Source organism: Mesoplodon mirus, assembly GCF_964341445.2.
Source record: "Mesoplodon mirus genome assembly, chromosome: 12".
Lineage (NCBI taxonomy): Eukaryota > Metazoa > Chordata > Mammalia > Artiodactyla > Ziphiidae > Mesoplodon > Mesoplodon mirus.
This window is the reverse complement of record NC_138988.1, coordinates 21,693,047-21,715,800: the sequence shown is the minus strand read 5'-3', so window position 1 is coordinate 21,715,800 and position 22,754 is coordinate 21,693,047. Positions and strand designations below refer to the sequence as shown.

The 22,754-nt window shown below is 39.5% G+C and overlaps 1 protein-coding gene and 1 long non-coding RNA gene across 5 annotated transcripts in view; one reads left to right on the top strand and one right to left on the bottom strand.

Annotated features, from left to right (window-relative positions):
• Positions 1–22,068, top strand: part of LOC309813200 — an 85,516-nt gene extending 63,448 nt beyond the window's left edge. Inside the window, exon 7 of the long non-coding RNA XR_014295453.1 lies at positions 20,065–22,068. This is a non-coding gene — a long non-coding RNA (uncharacterized lncRNA). The remainder of the gene's footprint in view (positions 1–20,064) is intronic.
• The window catches only part of TAFA4 (TAFA chemokine like family member 4), a 126,333-nt gene that overhangs the window by 12,226 nt on the left and 91,353 nt on the right, over positions 1–22,754 (bottom strand). For all 4 annotated transcript variants that reach the window (XR_014295451.1, XR_014295452.1, XM_082637789.1 and 1 more), the window contains one exon: positions 10,707–10,862. Coding sequence is in view for 2 of the 4 variants with exons in the window: in XM_082637789.1 (XP_082493915.1) it covers positions 10,707–10,862 (156 nt within the window). In the remaining 2 variants the exon portion in view is untranslated. The remainder of the gene's footprint in view (positions 1–10,706; positions 10,863–22,754) is intronic.

Below are 22,754 nucleotides of genomic sequence, written 5' to 3'. Positions count from 1 at the left end.
CTGTCAGATTCAGAGATCACATGTTTCCTGCTCAGAAACCTCAGGGTATTTTATATGCACTTTGTTCCTAGCACTTCATACCCTTTCTTATCGGCAGAGTCTGCTTCATCCATTCTCCTTGAATACAAATTCCCAGAAGGCAGGCAGTAAGCCCTGAAATTTGATTTGCTCTAAGGCCTTTAATACCACAGGCTCTGTTTACATCTCCAGCTTTGTCTTCTACCATTTCTGGGCCAGACAAGCTGATTCCGCTTCCCAAGGTTGTCCCCTTCGTTCTCAGGTGCCCTACACGCCTGCCCTCCCTAGCTCCTTCCTACCTGGTAAAGTCAGACCGATGGCTTCTCACGGGCACCATCGCTGACCCCTCGTCTGCTTTGTCCATGAGCCCTTCATTTACTAGAATTTAATTACCCATCTTTCTGAGTAAATTCTGGGCTCCTTGAAAGCAGGACCTGAGTCTAATTATTATGCTACCCTCCAGCATCTAGGACATGCCAGGTACAAATGTGCTAAATTAAAACTTGATAAATGAACAAACATATGCAAGGGGCATGTCCTTCCAACTTCCAAAGTACTTTCTGTAAAGGATACTCCATTGTCATTTACCTGACCAACACTGAGAAGAACTCAGCAAACTGCTTTGTCTGCCAGGTGACACAGAGAACATAACTGGTAACAAAACCTTGTGAACTTACAACTTAAAGACAGACCCTGCATCTCACCACACAATCCATAGCCATGAAAGATGTCTGCAATACACACAGTAACTCTTGTCCTTAAATAAGCAAAATCCGATATCTCAGAAAAGATATTTGGGCATCAAAAGGAAAAAATATATAGCTTTAAAAAGTAACTGTCTTCCATTCCTAGGCTTTCGTCTTATTAAGTTTTTTTAAAACCGATGTTTAGAAAGCATTCACTTTGACAAAATAAACTAAGTTTCATTGTACTACACATTTATCTCATCTTATCTGAAAACGATTCGGCATTATCTCTTGATAAATGTGTAGAATACGGTTCCTACCACAAAACAGCCTTGTCTATGCCAGTAGACGAATCAAAAGCAAGAATGCTTAACAGCTAAATAGTTTCTGTTTTAGGATCCAAGTAATCACAGCTTTAATCAAATAATTCCCCATTCCTTCTCCCAAATCCCAAATGTGTATTACAGACACATTTCAATAATTCAGGGGGACTTCATAAGTTAATCATAACAAAAAAGCCTGATGGGAGGGAAAAAAAAGCTATTTTTTCTCCCTTTTTAACTAGTAAAAGCTATGATTTTATGGAAAAGCAACAAAAAACACCAGATAAGTACCTGTGGTGTGGATTAACAAAAATGCATAAAGATAGTCCAGTGTTTATACCAACATTAATAAGTGCCCCCCCATGTCTTCTCGCCTTGGTTTTAATTTAAATGTAAATTCAAGTAAATTTTATATTTTAGATCCTCTCTATTCTTAGTGACAAATAAGATAAAAGGAACATATCAGCAGAGACTAGGTCTTCCCACATGCCAATTAGCAGCATGATACTGCATAATTATTACGGGATAAAGATTAAGCAGGTAAAGCTAAAAAGCCCTAATCAAAACATATTCAGATAAGGAACAGGTAATCAGGGAGATATGAAAACAGGCACACATCCTAACTAGAGCCTAAACTACAACTTCCTACACCTCCTCTGTGACTTTGAGCCAATAAACATGGACTGAGCACTGACTATTTGCCAAACAGTGCTAGTGCAGGGAACACAAATATGAAGACACAATTACAGTCCCACCTTTCAGGGTTTTGGTATGCTCTGGCCACCAAATGTTGCACTAAAGTTACAGATTTACATAAAGCTCCTTTACTGCCCAGTATAGACACTTCTAGTCACAAGTTCCCATGTAAATTTACACTAGTCACATCTCAAATGCTCAAGGGCCACTTGTGCTTAGCGGCAACCAATCATATTGGACACATATACGTCATGCCATATAGATAGGGAGATACATAGAAAGAACGTTTGCGTCATCACAGAAATTCTACTGTACAGACTCTGCTCCGACACCAAGTCATTGGTCTCCATCACTTACTGATCCTCTACACTAGGGAAATCATGGACCCTGTGAGCGTGTTTCCTTTGCCACAGACACGACCAAAATGTCTTTCAGTAGAAGAACAGCTAAATAAATTATAACCTGTCCAATATAATGGATGCTGTGGAGCAATTAAAAAAACAGGTCAATAGGTACTAGCACACAAAGAGCTCCACAACCTAATACTAATAGGAATAATGCACATTGGATTAAGAAATATCCAGAGTGATAGCCACTTGTGTAAAACACATTCATACTGAAATCTACCACATTTTCTACAGACCTGTCTTAAATACACAAGTATATGGAAAATATATTGACCAAACCCACAGGGTACCCATAGGGTAGAGGCCAAAAGGGATTTTTCCCATATACAAAATTTAAAACAAGATAGTTTATGATAAGGTATTAGTATTTCCTTTACTAAGAGACAGATGCTAATAGAAACTATTACCCTATCTGTACTTTCCAGGCATCAATAAAAGTGCTTTGAGTATTGTAAAACGTTACTTAGATATCTAAGATTTTTATATCCAAATATTCTAAACTAGACAGTATAAATACAGTTTGTTATGATTCGTGAGCTCCTGTAGAAGTTTAAAATATACAGAGGCGATATTGGTTCTGGATAAAATGGCAGAATAGGAAGACCCTGAGCTCACCTCCTCCCGTGGACACACCAAAACTACAAATACCTATAGAACAACTATTTCTGAGCACGACCTAGAGACTAGGACAACATATTTCTACAACGAAGACCATAAAGAAAAAGCCACATCCAAACAGGTACGCAGGGCAGAGATGTGGTCTAGTCAGAACCCACACCCCTGGTGCGGGGACCCTCAGCAGGAGGGATATCACAACCATGAAGCTCCCTGCTGAGGAGCAAAGGGTCCGAGCCCCACATCAACTGCCCCAGCCCGGGGGTCCTGCACCAGGAAGATGAGCGCTTAGAACATCTGGCCTTGAAAACTAGTGGAGCTTACGTCTAGGAGAGCTGGAGGAATGGAGAAAACTGAGACTCCACTCTTGAAGGATTCACACACAAACTCACTTGCTCCAAGTGCCAGTACAGAAGCACCAGCTTGCAAAGTGCCTGTGTGACACAAGAAGGAAATTCATCGACTAAATTTAGGACACATGCCAGAGGGGCAGGAATCCGGTGGAACTTCCTCCAGGGACAGAAGTGCTGGCAGGAACTCTTTTTTTTTTTTTTTTTTTTTTAAACTCTCCTTTTACCTAGCTTGCCCAGCACTGATGTGCACCATTTCCGTAACTCTCCATCTACCTAGCTAACACTGTGTGCCCCACCCCGGCGTTCCCCTAAGACCCTACCCTGCTGTGATCAGTTCCTCCAAAGTAGCTCCTGCGCCCTACCTTCTGGGCCACCTCAGCCATTACCAGTGCCCCTGCAAAATGGTTCTTGCCCCCTACTCCACCCAGCATCTTGGCCAGCACTGGTGTCCCTCCAAAGCAGCTCCCATTCGGAGAGCTCCGCACTCCAGCAGTCTCACAAGAGTCATGATCAGGCCCCACAGCCAGTTGTGTCAGAGACGAGTTCTACACATCAACGTGCCCCATAACAGTCCTGGCCAACCCATGCAACCAGCCAGCCTGGGGGTCAGCCCTGCCCACCAACCAGTGTGTCTGTAGCAGTCAAGACTCCACCATAAAAGGAGGGCGCCTGGCTCTGGTGACCAAGGGTGACTGTGCCACTGGGCCCCACAGGGCACCTTGTACATAAGGCCACTCTTTCAAGACTGGGAGACATAGCTGACATACCTCATATATGTAGTTAGCCAAAATGAGGAGACAAAGAAACACCTTCCAAATGGAAATAAACAGGAAAAAACGCAGAAAAAGAACTAAAAGAAATGGAGGTAACCGATTTACCAGCTAAAGAGTTTAAAGTAATAGTCATAAAGACACTTACTGAACAAAGGAGAAGAATGAACGAACTCAGTGAGAACTTCAAAAAAGGGATAGAACTTCAAAAAAAAAAATCAGAACTAAAGAATATGGTAACTTCTACTCAATACTCTGTAATGACCTGTATGGGAAAAGAATCTAAAAAAGAGTGGATGTATGTATATGTATAACTGATTCACTTTGCTGTACACCTGAAACTAACACAACATTGTAAATCAACTATACTCATTAAAAATATATATATATAGTAACTTAAATGAAAAATACACTAAAGGGAATCAACAGCAGATGTAGCAATACTTAGAATAGACTCTAAAGCAAAAACTGTAAACAGAGACAAAGAAGGACATTACCTAATAATAAAGGGATCAATCCAACAAGGTATAATGCTCATAAATATCTATGCACCCAACAGAGGAGTACCTAAACACATAAAGTAAATATTAACAGATATAAAGGTAGAACTTGACAGGTATAATAGGAGGACATGAACACCCCACTTACATCAATGGACAGATCATCCAGACAAAAAATCAATAATGAAACATTGGCCTTAAGTGACACATTAGATCAGATGACCTTAATAGATACAGTCCACCAAAAAAAAAGCACACAAAAAAAGTAAACTCAAGATGGATTAAAGACCTAAATGTAAGACCAGATACTATAAAACCTTAGAGGAAAACATAGGCAGAACATTCTTTGACACAGATCACAGCAATATCTTTTTCGATCCGTCTCCCAGAGTAATGGAAATAAAAACAGAAATAAACAAATGGGACCTAATTAAACTCAAAAGCTTTTGCACATCAAAGGAAACCATCAACAAAATGAAAAGAGAACCCACAGAATGGGAGAAAATATTTGCAAATGATTCAACCAACAAGGGATTAGTCTACAAAATTTACAAACAGCTCATGTGACTCAGTATCAAAAAAAACCCAACCCAATCAAAGGATGGGCAGAAGACCTAAATAGACATTTCTCCAAAGAAGACATACAGAAGGCCAAGAGGCACATGAAAAGATGCTCAACATCACTAATTACTAGAGAAATGCAAATCAAAATTATGAGATATCACCTCAAACCAGTCAGAATGGCCATCATCAAAATATCTGCAAACAATAAATGCTGTAGAGGGGGTGGAGAAAAGGGAACCCTCCTACAATTGGTGGGAATGTAAATTGGTAGAGCCACTATGGAAAACCATATTGAGGTTCCTTACAAACAGAAAAATAGAGCTGCCATATGTTCCGGCTCTCCCACTCCTGGGCATATATCCAGAGAAAACCATGGTTCAAAAGGATACGGCACCCAATGTTCATTGCAGCACTGTTTACAGTAGCCAAGGCATGGAAGCAAACCTAAATGTCCATCAACAGATGAATGGATAAAGAAGATTTGGTACATATAGACAATGGAATACTCAGCCATTAAACAGAATGAAATAATGCCATTCGCAGCAACATGGATGGACCTGGAGGCTATCATATTAAGTGAAGTAAGTCAGAAAGAGAAAGACAAATATCAGATAATATCGCTTATATATGGAATCTAAGAAAACAGATACAAATGAACTTATTTACGAAACAGAAACAGAATCAAAGACTTAGAGAACGAACTTATAGATACTGGGGGGAAGGGTCGTGGGAGGGATAGATTGGGAGTTTAGGCTTGACATGTACACACCTCTATATTTAAAATAGATAACCAACAAGGACCTACTGTATAGCAGCAGGGAACTCTGCTCCGTACTCTGTAATAAGCTAAATGGGAAAAGAATTTGAAAAAGAGTAGAAACATGTATATGTATAACTGAATCACTTTGCTATACACCTGAAACTAACACAACACTGTTAATAAACTGTACTCCAGTATAAAATAAACAGTTTCCTATAAAAGCAGAAAAAACACATACATTTCAAGATCACATGGAACATTCTCCAGGATAGATCACATTATGCCATAAAACAAGTCTCAATAAATTTAAGACAACTGAAATCAAGCACTTTCAACCACCCACAGAGGTATGAAACAAGAAATCAAATTACAAAAAGAAACCTGGATAAAACACAAACGCGTGGAGACTAAACAACATGTTACCAAAAAACCAATTCGTCAATGAAGAAATCAAAGAGGAAATCAGAAAATATCTTGAAACAAATAAAAATACAATTTTCCAGAATCTATAGGACGCAGTGAATGTAGTTCTAAGGGGGAAATTTAGTGATACAGGCCTACCTCAAGAAACAAGAAAAATCTCAAACAACCTAAACTTACCATCTAAATGAATTAGAAGAAGAGGAACAAAGAAAGCCCAAAGTCAGCAGAAGGAAATAATAAATATTAGAGCAGAAATAAATGAAATAGAGACTAAAAAGAAAATAGACAAGACCAATGAAACTAAGACCTTGTTCTTTGAAAATATAAACAAAATTGATTAACGTTTAGCCATACTCATCAAGCAAAAAAAAGAAAGGGCCCAAATAAATAAAATCAGAAATGAAAGAGAAGTTACAACCCACACCACAGAAATACAAAGAATCGTAAGAGGTCAGTAGAAATAATTATATACCAACAAACTGAACAACCTCAAAGAAATAAACTCCTAGAAACATACATTCTTCTAAGACAATCAGGAAGAAATAGAAAATCTTGAACAAATTGATTACTAGTATTGAAATTGAATCAATAATCCAAAAACTCACAACAGGATACCAAGGGGGAAGGGGGGGTGGGATGAATTGGGAGATTGGGATTGACATAAATACACTATCAATACCAAGTATAAAATAGATAACTAATGAGAACCTACTATATGGCACAGGGAACTCTACTTCATGCTCTGCAGTGACCTAAATGGGAAGGAAATCCACAAATGAGGGGATATGTGTATACATATGGCTGATTCACTTTGCTGTACAGCAGAAACTGACACAGCAGTGTAAAGCAAGTATACTCCAAAAAACAAAACAAAAAAACCCCTCACAACAAAGTCCAGGACCAAATGTCTTCAGAGATGAATTCTATAAAACATTTAAAGAAGAGTTAATACTTATCCTTTACAAATTATTCCAAAAAGTTAAAGAGGAGAAGGAATGCTTCCAAACTCATTATCCTTATACTAAAACTATAGACAAAGACTGTACACCAAAAAAAGAAAAAAGAAAGACAATTACTGGCCAACATCCCTGATGAAGACAGAAGCAAAAAACCTCAACAAAATATTAGCAAACCTAATTCAACAGTACATTAAAAAGACCGTATGCCATGATCAAGTGGGATTTATTCCAGGAATTCAAGGATGGTTCAATATCTGCAAATCAATCAATGTGATGCACCACATTTACAAAATAAAGGAGAAAATCATACAGTCATCTCAATAGATAAAGAAAAAGCACTTGGCAAAATTCAACATCCAGTTATGATTAAAAGCTCTCAACAAAGTGAGTATAGAGGGAATGTACCTCAACATAATAAAGGCTATATACAATAAACCCACAGTTAACATCACACTCAATGGTGAAATGCTGAAAGCTTTTCCTCTAAGATGAGGAACAAGACAAGGATCCCTACTATGACGACTTTTACTCAACACAGTGTGGGAAGTCCTAACCACAACAATCAAACAAGAAAAAGAAATAAAAGTTATCCAAATTAGAAAAAAAAGAAGTAAAACTGTCACGGTTTGCAGATGACATAAGTATAGATTAAAAAAACCTTAAAGACTCCACCAAAAAACCATTAAAACTGATAAGTGGATTCACTAAAGTTGCAGGATACAAAAATCAATATACATAAATCTACTGTATTTCCATAAACTAATAACAAACTAAGAAAAATTAAGAAAACAATCACGTGTGGGATAAGCGAACCCTTATACACTGTTGTTGGGAATTTAAATTGGTGCAGCCTCTATGGAAGACAGTATGGAGATTCCTCAAAATACTAGGAATAGAACTACCATATGATCCAGCAGCTACCCCACTTCTGGCTCTCTACCCAAAGAATACAAAAACACTAACTGGAAAAGAAATATGCACCTCTATATTCACTGCAGCATTATTTACAATAGCCAATGTATGGAAACAATCTAACTGCCCATCAACAGATGAATGGATAAAGAAGATGTGGTGTATATATATACAATGGAATATTACTCAGCCATAAAAAGAAGAAAATTCTGTCATTTGCAACAATGTGAATGTATCTAGAGGGTATTATGCTAAGTGAAATAAGTCAGACAAAGAAAGACAAATAACATATTTCACTTATTATATGTGGAATCTAAAAAGATTTTAAGAAAGAAAAAAAAAGAACAACAAACAAAACCAAACAGAAACAGACTCACAGATGCAGAAAAAAAACTGGTGGTCTCCAGAGGGGAGAAGTGTGGGAGGTTGGACAAAATAGGTGAAGAGAATTAAGAGGTACAAACTTCCAGTTATAAAATAAGCCATGGGGATGTAACATACAGCACAGGGAATATAGTCAATAATTTTGTATGGCAACAGATGGTTGACTTATCCTGGTGATCAGTACGTAATGTTTATCAATGTCAAACCACTATGTTGTACACCTAAAACTCCCATAATATTGTATGTCAATGATACTTCAATAAAAACATTAAACATCTTTACAATTGTTAATTAAAAATTAAATAAAATCTACAGAGGCAAGCAACCATTGTTGTTACCTTTCGAAATGAATCTGTGATTAGTGAAGATGAAATAATTCTCTCCTGTGCTAAAACTCATCATGCACCAGCCACTGCGGGGAGATGTAAATAAGAGACCCAGTTCCCATTCTGAAGCAACTTGCAGACTAATGGGAAGCATACATTCGACAAGTTTTTACAACAAAACAACATGCACATCATGAACTGGAAGTATGGGGAGATACAAGAACATATAGAAGATTTGAAAAGAGACTAGGCATTAAGTGGACAAATGTGTGTTGGGGGGATGAAGGCAACGATTCAGGCAATGGATATAGACAGGTGAAGTGCAGAGATGAAAGGGAACAGAAAAGACTCTAGTTTGCCTGGGGTTCGGTAGTTCAAAGAAAAAAGCAAGACTGAACGAGATTATGCAGGGCTTCATCAGCCAAGCCATGGTAAGGAATTTGGATTTCATTTTAAAGACAGTGGAAAGTCACTGAAGTGTGGTTTTAAATATGGGAGTGACGTAATGAGTTGTTTCTGTAGAAGGATCATTCTGGCTACGGCGTGAAACTTGAAAGACGAAGAGTCGTAAGCTCAGCAAAATGTAATTAGGCCCTTAGACTGTGGAGGTGACAGTGGGGTAGAGAAGAGTGGACTGATTGGAGAGAGAGCAAGGAGACAAAATGAGTGTGATCTGGATTCAAATATATGATCTGGAGCAAATATATACACTGAACTGTCCCAGCTGGGGAGACAAACTTAGCAAATTTTTTTTTTAATGTTAAAGATCCTTACCTTTTTTTTTTATAGGCCTACAATCCTTTAAGCCCCAAATCCAAAAAGCTCTGAAAATGGCAAGAATTTCTTTAGAATGGCAGCAATACCTGACTTGAATTAACATGAGGTTCTTCATCTTGCCTTATCCCATCCTGCATGAATATTCATATATTTTACTGTATAAATATTAATATCTGTAATTATGGGGTTAGGTCTGTTAGGTAATAGATGGCATATGCACTATGTTGCCTTAACTAAATCTGACAGAATCTGAATTCAGCAACACATTTGGCCCCCAGGGTTTCTGGTGAGGAATTCTAGATGGGAAATTTTCCACGTTCACTTTCCAGTTTGAAAGGTGGCAGAGATCATGCTGATACATAGCACTGGTATGTATACAATACACGTACACCAAACAGTCTACAAATGTGTGTGTTTGGTAGGGTAGGTGGGATGTGCTTAATTATTGTCGACTGTATGATTCTAGAGATAAGAATGTGTGTGTGTGTTTTAACTGCTGACCTTTAGAAATGCATCAGATAAGACAGGAAGTGTTCATTTTCAGGGAGGTTTCACACCACTGTAGAGAAACTGCTAACAAGACTTAACCTCATGCATCTGTCCCCTGGGGACTGATACTTGTTTCTAACAAGGTGTCTGCTGGAAGGAGCCAGGGGGCATCAAAAGGAATCAATCCCAGGCCTCCACCTACAACCATCAACATTGATTCATTTTTTTTCTAAACCACTGGCACCGTATTCTGCTAGGGGATAGGGAAACAACAAATGAATGATAGCCCAAACTGTTCTCAGGGAACTTGCTCCAGAGATGTTGTAAAAATAGTAAACTAGAAATAAAGAGAATATTAGTCTATAACATCAAACACGAGGTGAGAAAACCAGGTTGCTGACTTTCTGAATAGAGTTTTAGAGGAGGCAGAAAAGCATGTCTAGGGAAGAAACTGCTCCAGTGGGTGATATTTGGAGAGAGAGTTGGGCAAGCAGAAATCAAAGCATATCTTCCTGATTGTCCACTAACAGAACTCCTCATTGGTGCCTCTTGGGAGACATCATTAATACCCTAGTCATTAAGAAATTTGTGGGGTTATATTTATGTTCATTTTTTAAATGACACTGACATAGTTGACGTAGGTGCAGCCCTAGTTTTCTTTGAGTTGCAAAGACAACAAAGTAGGGGGTTCTTTAGTGTTCGGTCCTTTTGCAACATTAGGGAAACTGACCAGAAAGGTCTTACCTTCAACACAAGAAGGCTGAGCCCGAGTTGTGCCAGCAACCTGTCCTGGGAAGCAAGAACACTTGACCGTTTGTGATCGCTCCTCTATGCGGTTCTTGTTACAGCACCTGTGCACTGCGACCACCTCACAGGTCCCTTGCTTGATTTGTTGGTGACCTGGTGGATAACAGGGGAGCAAAACAGACCCAGTGCTGTTAGGAAGAAATGAAAGTACCAAAGATGTGAATGATGCCATGACTACGTTTCCCAATTCCATGCATACTACGTTTATGAATCCTTTTTGTTTGTTTTGATGTAAATTTAAACTTATATAAAGGTGGCAAGAATAGTGCAAAAAACTCCTATAAAACTGAGGTATACAGAAATTTGGCTTCCAGGACCTTTAGCCCCTGGTATCACACCAATGGCTATGCTATGTTACTTACATGGCAAAAGAGATTTTGCAGATGTAATTAAGATTATTAATTGGTTAAGTTTAAGAGAGGGAGATTATCCTGGATTATCCATGTAGAGCTAAGGTGATGAGCCCTTCAAAGCAGAGAGATGAAGCAGAAGGTGAATTCAGATTTAAACCATGAGGAGGACTCAAAGCACCATTGCTGGCTTGAAAATGGAGGGGCCAAGAGTCAAGGAAATGGAGACTTCAGTCCTACAACCACAAGGGACTGAATTCTGCCAAAAACTTGGATATGCTTGGAAGCAGATTCTTCCCCAGGGTCCCCCATAAAGGAAGGCTCTCCTGCGGATATTGGTTTTAACCCAGAGAAACCAGCCAAACTGTGCCAGACTTCTCACCTACAGAAACAAGCCGCTAAATTTATGGTAATTTGTCACAGCAACAATAGCAAACTGATATAAGACCTTTTACCTAGATTCCCTAATTGTTAACATGTGACCTCATTTGCTTTATCAGTCACTATCTTTCATATATTTTTCTGAGCCATTTGAGAGTAAGTTGCAGACATGACACTCCTTCACCCCTAAATACTGTGTATTTCCCAAGAATAAAGACTTTCTCTGACATAATTAATGAATTCAGGACATTTAACATTAATACAATGCTATTAATATAACTGACAATCTACAGTCAAATTTTTCCACTTGTCCCAAAAATGTCCTTTAGAGCCATTTCCCCCCCTGCTCAGGATCCAATGCAGAAGCCTACATTATATTTAGTTCACATTTCTTTAGCCTTCTTTAATTAGAAACTATTCCTCAGCCTTTATCTTTCTTGACCTTGACATTTTTAAAGAATACATGTCAGTTATTTTGTACAATGTTTCTCAGTTTGGATTTGTCTGATGTTTCCTCCTGATTAGAGTCAGGCAATGCACTTTTAGCAGATTACCCCAGAAGTGACACCATGTTCTTCTCAGTGCATCATATCAGGAGGCGCATAATGTCATTTATCCAGCTTTTGGTGCTGTTACTTTTAATCACATGCTTAAGGTGGTGGCTGCCAGGTTTCTCCATTTCTAAAGGTACTATTTTGCCCTTTGTAATTAATAAGCATTTTAAGGGGAAATATATTCAAACTATGTTAACACCCCACTCTTCAAACTGTGACCCACTATTTTTAGCATCCATTGATGACTTCCACCAGAACCAATTATTAATATGATGGTTGCAAAACTGATTCTATATTAATATTCAAATTATCTCAGATCTAGACAGGAGGAGCCCCTTCATACTGGCAGCTGTGTCATTTTGACATATCCCCATTATGCTTTGAGATCTTAACTAACTTTCTGGCTCAAAAGATGTGCCAGATTTTCCCTGCCCTCATCAGTTTTCTCCAAGGAGCCCTGATTGTTTTTAGTGGGGCGTCAGATTTAGAAACCAGGACTTTGGCACAAAGGTTTACTCATTGCTACCAGGGAGTGACTTGGGGCTGAGAGGGCAGATAGACCTAGGAAGTGTGTGTGTGTGTGTGTGTGTGTGTGTGTGTGTGTGTGTGTTGGGCTGAGAGGGCAGATAGACCTAGGAAGTGTGTGTGTGTGTGTGTGTGTGTGTGTGTGTGTGTGTGTGTGTTGGGCTGAGAGGGCAGATAGACCTAGGAAGTGTGTGTGTGTGTGTGTGTGTGTACAGCATAAGTCCACAGTGTTAAGTCCACACTGGCATCTCCAGTTCCATCCTAGCACCACAGGTCCTCACTGCTCTGACCACAATTCTGTATTTCTACCTCCCATCGCCAACAAGGATAAAACTGACTTCCATAGTCCTGTAACAAACAGAAAATGGTTTACGTTTAATTTATATTAGAGTCCATTTTATCCGTTAGGAGTCTTTGAACAATGGAAAGTGATCTAAGCTCACTTAAGCCAAAGAGAATTTATTGGAAAATTATCAGGAGATTGTAAAACCAAGAGAGAACTTAGCTTCACACTAAGTGGACCCATTCTCATGGCTGGACCTGAGGAAATGATTCCACTCCATGACTCTGTCGTTCTGTTCAAGGTCATGTCAGCTGTGGCAGCCACCGTCTAAGATGGTCCCTAATGCTCCCTGCCTCCTACTGTCCACACATTTGTGCAGTCCCTTCCCACATGGTACCAGGGTTGGTCTTTATGACCAATAGCGTGCAGAGGAAATGATGATATGTCACTTCCAAAATTAGGTGGTCACCCTTTCTGTGCCTTTTGGATCACTCACTCAAAGGAAACCATGGGATAAGTGGCCCTATAAAGGGGCCCTTGTGGCCAGGAACTGAAGTCTCTTGCCAACAACCCTGTAAGTGAGCTTCTAGGTATATTCCCTCCTACACCGCACCAGCACTGGTCTGTGTGCCAGTGCCATAGCACACATCAGAAGTGATGGTTTATCACTTGCACAGTCAGGTTATAAAAGACAGCGGTGCAGTCCCTTGCTTGCTCATCAGTCACTCTGGAGGAAATCACGCTGTGTGCTGCCATGAGTGAGTTTGGAGGTGGATCCTACAGCCCTAGTCAAGGCTTCAAAGACTACAATCCCAGCCAACAGCTCAACTGCAGTCTAACAACCCTGAGTCTGGACCACCCAGCTAAGCCATTCCCAGATGCCTGCTGCTCAAAGACTGTAAAATAATATATAGTTGACCTGTGAACGATGCAGGAGTTAGAAGCGCTGACCCCACACACCCAGTCGAAAACCTGAGTATAACTTATGGTTGACCCTCCTTACTTGTAGTTATGCATCCATGGATTCAGCCAACCACAGGTCGTGTGCTACTACAGTACATATTTATTGAAGAAAATCATAGTATAGTGGACCTGCACAGTTCAAATCTATGTTGTTCAAGGGCCAACTGTTTGTTGATTGTTTCAAGCATCTAAGGTTGGGGCTAATTTGTTACACAACAATGGATAACTAATACACCAACTCTGGTTATACCAAGATGGAAAGACTTACTTTGCTCTGATAAAAAAAAATACAATGGAAACAAGATTGTAGAGGCAATGTTTAGAAATTATTACTGAAAGGCAAGCTTTTCAGGCACCCTTGAGCACCCTCATGATTTTCAGATATACCATTAACATATATATTGTTCTGTGAATTACAAGAAATCTCATCTACTCATTAAAACAGGTTTCCCCAAGGATTCCCACAGGTTAATGCTTTGCTTGGTTTCTGTTGTTTGGTGTATGTGCTTCGAATAACAAAGCTCCTTTTTAAAATTCTGTATTTCAGATTTTTAATCCATTAAGATAGACCTTCTACAAAGTAACCTCTATATCATGGTGAATTTTTTCTGGCCCTTCCCTGTCATACTATCTTAAATGGTGGAAGCAAAACCCAATTAATGGTGAGAACAAACACTAAGGCAAAGTTTCATTTGTAAAATACATAAAAGCGGAACCAGTACCCAGAGAGTCAAATCGCCAGCATGAGAGAAAGTTTTCAATCCACTACAGAGGAAAACATAAATGTGAAAGGAGTAATTAAAACTATAAACCTAATTAAATGTTCACAAGAAGAGTGTTGATTTCCCATAGGTAGTTGTGTACAACTGTAAAAAAGTAAATAAGTAAAAAATAAAGAGTAATTACAATGTCAGTAAAGTAGCATGGGACTTTAGCACCAAGTAAGTGGAAAAGTGAGGACTGGGGAGAGTTCGTGGGGAGAGCCTTTCTGTAGTTTCCAATTGCAAATAAGCACTTCAGGTCAAACAGTCCTGGACAGGTAATGAGTAGCCACAAGGGGGAAGAGGGGTGGCTGGGATGAATTCATCCTCAGTCTTCTCTCAGTGACCACCCTCCGTTGGCCATTGTCTCAGTTTGCTCAGCAGCCACAACAAACTACCACAGGCTGGGTGGCTTCAACAACAGACATTTATTTCTCAGAGTTCTGGAAGCCAGAAATCCAAGATCAAGGTGCTGGCCAATTCAATTCCTGGTAAGAGCTCTTTTCCTGGCTTTAAACAGCCTCCATCTTACCATGTCCTCACATGGCAGAGAGAGAGAGCGAGCACGCGCTCTGGTGTCTCTTCCTTTCTTTCCTAAGGACACCAGCCCTATTAAATTAGGGCCCACCTTATGACCTCATTTAACCTCTATCACCTCCTCACAGACGCTCTTTCCAAATACAGTCACATTCGGGGGTTAGAGCTTCAACATATGAATTTGGTGGGTGGTGGGGGCACAAACACTCGTCTGTCTGTAACAGCCATCATGCCTTAATTAGATTTTTAATGGTCCTAGAGAGTCTATAATGAAAGCAGCTCTAAAGCTCATTAAGAAAATAAAAGAAATACGCTTTAGTAGCTTCTTAGAATAGTCAGGAAGTGATGTGAACATTCATTAATATTATAGTTTGCTTAGAATTTTGTTGCTATTTAGATAACCATCCACAAATGCAAATCGTTTTTTTTTTCCTATTCAATCTTGTCTCTGAATACTCAGCTTGCCTGCTCTCGAATTTTATTCATTTATATAGCACCAACTATGGTACTTCACTGATTTTCAAGATACATATTTTAACATGTCAGGATGTGTCACAACTGATAGCATCCTACCATTGTACTCGGCATTGCTTTTCTTTCTGTGAAATACACAAAACAGCAGTGTATTTCACAACTGACAGCATCTTAGACTTGATAAAATATGGTAGGTTGCAGGCACTCTTCTAAACTTTCTACAAATATTCTATGTAATCTTCTAAAAGGCTACAATACAGGCACTATTTTTATTCCTATTTTACATTTAATAAAATGTCCAGAAATTTATTTGCACAAGTTAACACAACTAGAAGACAGAAAGAGAAGAGATTCAAACCCAGGCAGTGTCTATGCTCTCACAGCAGAAAGTGTAGTAGCTATGGTAGCTAATATTTCACCAAGTACAGCCAAAATAGTATCTCTACCTCAGCAAGTCACAAGATATGGCTCAGTTTCCCACATAAACATCTTTTCTACTTGGTAACAATGTTTGTGTGGCTCCATTTAGACAGTCTTTCTAGAAATGTGTATACTGTTGACATGTGACAATAATCTTTGAATAAGGATGTGCCTCGTTTCTCTGTAATCTTTGTTCCTGGCACAGGAGATGGGTTCTGAGAAACGTACTTAAAACTGCTGAAGGAATGATGGCAGAAAATAGGGATCCAGTGTGGGCGATGCACAGAAATCACTGATTATACATGCTTGAGCAGCTCGTGTGTTAACATTGTATTAGTCAGAGTTCTCCAGAGAAAGGGAACCAACAAGATGTGTCCAAGGGTGGACAGATTCATGATGCAGTAAGAGCTGATGTTTCAGTTTGAGTGCAAAAATAAGAAAAGATACGTCCCAGTTCAAAGCCTGGAAGAATTCTCTCTTATTCAAGGAGAAGGTTAGGCTTTTTGCTCTATTCAGGCCTTCAGCTGATTGGATGAGTCCCACCCATGTTAGGGAGGGCAATCTGCTTCACTCAATCTGTAGATTCAAATGTTAATCTTATCCAAAACACCCTCACAGAAACACCCAGAATAATGTGTGACTGGGGACCCCACCAGTCAAGTTGACATGTAAATGTAACCATCGTAAACATCATACAGCTATGTAGTATAGTGTTGCTGGATGAAAAAAAAAATGAAAGTAGAAAACAGACAAGAAACTAGTGGCTTACTTCTCTAAAGACATACAAAAGAGATGCCTTGTTCAATAAGCTTAGTACCAGAAAGTGGCCACTTCAGGTAAATTCACTTAAAACAAAGATGCATTTTCTCTCTTAAACAGCAGGGAACATTTCAGTTGGAGATCTGTCTTGAAAACTACAGCTAAATACATATACATAAGACCTGTGCAGTAAGTGAGAAGTTGTAGCTGAAATCTCTCATTTCTCTTACTTTAGAGCTTCAAGGTGTGAATTGGAGTATATACAAATGAATTATCCAGAAGTGGAGCCAGATTCACTGGACAGAAACTGGCCAAAGAGGGGGGAAAAAGAAAACTGTCCTTTTTTTGCTGTTAACCCTTGTCAGTTTCTGGGCCATTTTCCTTCCAGTTTTCTCTGGGCAGGTAGATGGAAGCATATTTATTTCTATTTATTTAACCAACACTTTCATACAGTATACTATGTGGCAGACACTATTCTCATTGTTCTTGGAGACATATTTTATAAGTGGGGAAACTTTAAACTTCCTTGATTCCTTTCCACACTTCTGAACTTGCAATCAGGTTATATATGTTCTTTTCAAAAAAGGTGACTTAAAATTAATATTGGCAGAATTGTAAAATTTAAGATGCCTGCTTCCTCACTCACCTGAATAACTGATGTATATAACATTAAAAGAGTTATGACAATCCTTACAAAAAAAAATTGCTTTGGAATTGCTACAGAGGATGGATTAACTTTATCTGCTTAAATACATATCTTTTTTTCTTATTAAATATGCTTTTAAACTGAAACCATTTCCACTAAGATCAGGAACAAGACAAGGTTGCCCACTCTCACCACTATTATTCAACATAGTTTTGGAAGTTTTAGCCACAGCAATCAGAAAAGAAGAAGAAATAAAAGGAATCCAAATCAGAATAGAAGAAGTAAAACTGTCACTGCTTGCAAATCAAATGATACTATACATAGATAATCCTAAAGATGCTACCAGAAAATGACTAGAGCTAATCAACAGATTTGGTAAAGTAGCAGGATACAAAGTTAATGCACAGAAATCTCTTGCATTCCTATACACTAATGATGAAAAATCTGAAGGAGAAATTATGGAAACACTCCCATTTACCATTGCAACAAAAAAAATAAAATACCTAGGGATAAACCTACCTAAGGAGACAAAAGACCTGTATGCAGAAAACTGTAAGACACTGATGGAAGAAATTAAAGATGATACAAACAGTTGGAGAGATATACCATGTTCTTGGATTGGAAGAATCAACATTGTGAAAATGACTCTACTACCCAAAGCAATCTACAGATGCAGTGCAATCCCTATCAAACTACCAATGGCATTTTTCACAGAACTAGAACAAAAAATTTCACAATTTGTATGGAAACACAAAAGACCCCGAAAAGCCAAAACAATCTTGAGAAAGAAAAACAGAGCTGGAGGAATCAGGCTCCCTGACTTTAGACTATATGACAAAGCTAGTCATCAAGACAGTATGGTACTGGCACAAAAACAGAAATACAAATCAGTGGAACAGGATACAAAGCCCAGAGATAAACCCACTCATATACGGTCACTTTATCTTAGATAAAGGAGGCAGGAATATACAATGGAGAAAAGACAGCCTCTTCAATAAGTGGTGCTGGGAAAACTGGACAGCTACATGTAAAAGAATGAAATTAGAATACTCCCTAACACCATATACAAAAATAAACTCAAAATGGATTAAAGACCTAAATGTAAGGTCAGACACTATAAAACTCTTAGAGGAAAACATAGGCAGAACACTCTATGACGTAAATCACAGCAAGATCCTTTTTGACCCACCTCCTAGAGAAATGGAAATAAAAACAAAAATAAACAGGACCTAATGAAACTTAAAAGCTTTTCACAGCAAAGGAAACCATAACCAAGACCAAAAGACAACCCTCAGAATGGGAGAAAATATTTGCAAATGAAGCAACCAACAAAGGATTAATCTCCAAAATTTACAAGCAGCTCATGCAGCTCAATATCAAAAAAAACAAACAACCCAATCCAAAAATGGGCAAAATACCTAAACAGACATTTCTCCCAACAAGATATACAGATTGCCAACAAACACATGAAAGGATGCTCAACATCACTAATCATTAGAGAAATGCAAATCAAAACTACAATGAGGTGTCACCTCACACCGGTCAGAATGGCCATCATCAAAAATCTACGAACAATAAATACTGGAGAGGGTGTGGAGAAAAGGGAACCCTCTTGCACTGTTGGTGGGAATGTACATTGATACAGCCACTATGGAAAACAGTATGGAGCTTCCTTAAAAAACTAAAGATAGAACTATCATATGACCCAGCAATCCCACTACTGGGCCTATACCCTGAGAAAACCATAATTCAAAAAGAGTCATGTACCAAAATGTTCATTGCAGCTCTATTTACAATAGCCAGGACATGGAAGCAACCTAAGTGTTCATCAATAGATGAATGGATAAAGAAGATGTGGCACATATATACAGTGGAATATTACTCAGCCATAAAAAGAAATGACATTGAGTTATTTGTAGCGAGGTGGATGGACCTAGAGTCTGTCATACAGAGTGAAGTAAGTCAGAAGGAGAAAAACAAATACCATATGCTAACACATATATATGGAGCCTAAGAAAAACAAAAAAGGTTCTGAAGAACCTAGGGGCAGGACAGGAATAAAGACGCAGACATAGAGAATGGACTTCAGGACACAGGGAGGGTAAGCTGGGACGAAGTGAGAGAGTGGCATGGACATATATATACTACCAAATGTAAAATAGCTAGCTAGTGGGAAGCAACCACGTAGCACAGGGAGACCAGCTCGGTGCTCTGTGACCACCTAGAGGGGTGGGATTGGGAGGGTGGGAGGGAGACGCAAGAGGGAGGAGATATGGGGATATATGAATACGTATAGCTGATTCACTTTGTTATACAGCAGAAACGAACACAACAGTGTAAAGCAGTTATACTCCAATAAAGATGTTAAAAATTTTGTTTTTAATAAATAAATAAATATGCTTTTAAGAAAAGTTGCAAACAGCAGGGTAAATAACTATTTGTCCCAGTGCAGTCAGGGCTTTCCCACTGTAAAGGAGGTAAAATATAAAACCACATCTGCAGTAAAAGTTCTTCAGCTGAAACTACTTGAAAGCTGATGGAGAGACAGAAGGCATCAGATTAGGGTGACTTTTTCTTTATTCTATTATTTCCCTTGAATCCTTTTCCTTTTGTTTAAATCCTTTTTTCCCTTCCTCCTCCAGCCCAGCACAAGAAAATACACCCTCAGAGAGAAGCATCACACTCCAGTGATCTTAGAAGGCATTTATTTGATTTGAGTGGGGTATTCTCTATGGCATTCTCAGCCTCCCCCCTCCATGGAAGCAAAACAGAGGAAACAAAAGGCTGAAAACAAGATTTCATGAAATGAAAGCAGAGAATGAGGCTGTGGCTAGTCACCTGCCTTTGGGAAACATGCCCAGTATTCCTAGTTGTGCTTCCCTTATAATTCTCAACTTTCTTCCCCTATCCCAGCTCCAACTTGGCTTTTTGTCAAAAGGAGAGACGTCACATAAGTTAAGACTATGGTAGCCACGGGACCATCAGCTGGACAAACATGGTAACTTAGCTGTGCAGACAAATATCCTCTGAGCCCCTACCATGTGCCAGGCCCTCTGCTGGGGTTGAGGACACAGTAGTAAAAAAGAGAGATGCTTCTGGCCTCAACAAGTAGAGATACCAAATGGAAATATCTAACGATTCTCCTAAGGTGGAAATGGAATTCTTCCCTGTTGGTAACCAAGGGGAGAGCCCTGGACTTGGAGTCAGAATTGCTGAAATGGAATGCCAGCTTCCCCACTTGGAGAATTCCACTGAGTAATTCAATCTCATTTTTCTGATACACAACTAGTACATTATCTATCACACGTGATGGTTATGAAGTTTCAATTAAAGTGCTTAATGAATGAAAAGTGTTTAATCGTGATTAATACTTACACCATAGATGTTGAATAAATGACTTTGGGTTTTTTGTTTACATATTTCTTCAATAAATATTCGTTGAGCACTTGCTTTGTGCCAGACACATGGAAAGGTAACACTGAACAAAACAGGACAAAAAAATCCTCTTCCTCAAGAGTCTTTCATATTTTTGTGATGAAAGAAACACAAAGCATGAAATATGGAATTTAAAACAGGGAGGCCCTAAGAAACTAACACGTCAGTGTGAAATTAAAGCAGGTGAGAGACTGTTACTCGCAGATATCTGAGGGAAAGAGGCCCTTTACCCGGAGCTATGTGAGAGAAGGGAAGATTAGTAGGAGATGATGTCTGAAAGATAACGCAGGGTGAATGGGCAGGTTACCCAGAGCCTCATGGGTCACCGTGAGGCTCACAACCGGATGGGAAGCCCCTGGGAAGTCTGAACTTAGGATGACTGGATATGACAAATATTTGTAAAGGATCTACTGTAATGAGCACAGACTAACGAGGAACAAGGATGCAAGCAGGGACACAGCTCCTGTCACCATAACCCAGGGAGAGGTGATGATGGCTTGGTCCAGGTGGTAGCAGTGGAGATGTAAGACAAGGTGGCATTCTGGATATATTTAGAAGGCAGAGGTGACAGGATGTGTTGATGGGTTAAATGTACGATGTGAGAGGAGGACAGGAGTCGATGCAGACTCTGAGGTTGTTGCCTTCAACAACGAGAAGGGTGGGGCTGACTCTTAAATAAAAGAAGGCAAACCAGGAGCTTGCTTGTTAGGTGTTAGGTTCCTAACTGAAGAATGTCAAAGAGGCAGTTAGATTAGACGTCTGAGTCTGGAGTTTAAGAGAGAAGGCTGGTTTCAAGCTAGACATCTGTTCATCATTAGAATATGTGGATGGTATTTAAAGCCAACAGACTGGGTAAAAATCCCCAAGGAAATAACTGTAGCTGGAGAATTTTTTTAAAGGTTCATTTCAATGCTAAGAGTTTAGGAGAAGAGAAGCAGTGGCCAGTGGCCTAAGAAAAGAACCAAGGAGGAACGTGGGGTGCTCTGCAAGCCCAAGGGACAAAGGTTTCAAGGATAAGGGAGTGGTCGTGTTAACTGCTGTTCTGAGTTCAAGTAAGATGAGGACCACTGGACACTGCAGTATTCAGGTCAGGGGCGGCCTTCACAAGAAAAGTATCAGAAAAACAGTGGAGGCAAATCATGACTGGAATGGGTTTCAGAGAAAGCATACAGTGAGAAATTGGAGACAATAATTATAGCTAGAAATTGTGGTGTAAAAGGAAGAAGAGAAATGAGACTGTATAGGGTATATAGATGTTAGCAATCTTTTTTTTAAGATATGAGAATTTACAGCAAACATGTATGCTGTTGGGAAAAATCTGATAGAGAGGGAAAGCTGCTAGAGAGATGTCTGAGTAGGTAGGAGGTAATGGGTGGAACCTAAATGAAGAGGCAGGCATTTGATAGGAGCACAGACAGTTCATTTCTAACCCTCCTCTTGCCAATTTTCTGTGTGCCACCCTTGTGCTGGGTAGTCTATATGGAAGCTGTGTTAACTGCTATGTGAGTATTCATTAACATCATCAGAATAAAAAAATATGCCTAGTCACACATAAAACTAGTCCCTACTCGGGGCTTCCCTGGTGGCGCAGTGGTTGAGAGTCCGCCTGCCAATGCAGGGGACAGGGGTTCGTGCCCTGGTCCGGGAAGATCCCACATGCCGCAGAGCGGCTGGGCCTGTGAGTCATAGCCGCTGAGCCTGCACGTCCGGAGCCTGTGCTCCACAACAGGAGAGGCCACAACAGTGAGAGGCCTGCGTACCACAAAAAAAAAAAAAAACTAGTCCCCACTCAACACAAGGGACTGTCCTGTCAAGGCTGTCAGCGAGCCCCTCAGCGACGGTCCAAAACATCCTATGATGCAAATGTTACAAAGGATGAAGAATTTCATAAGGTCAC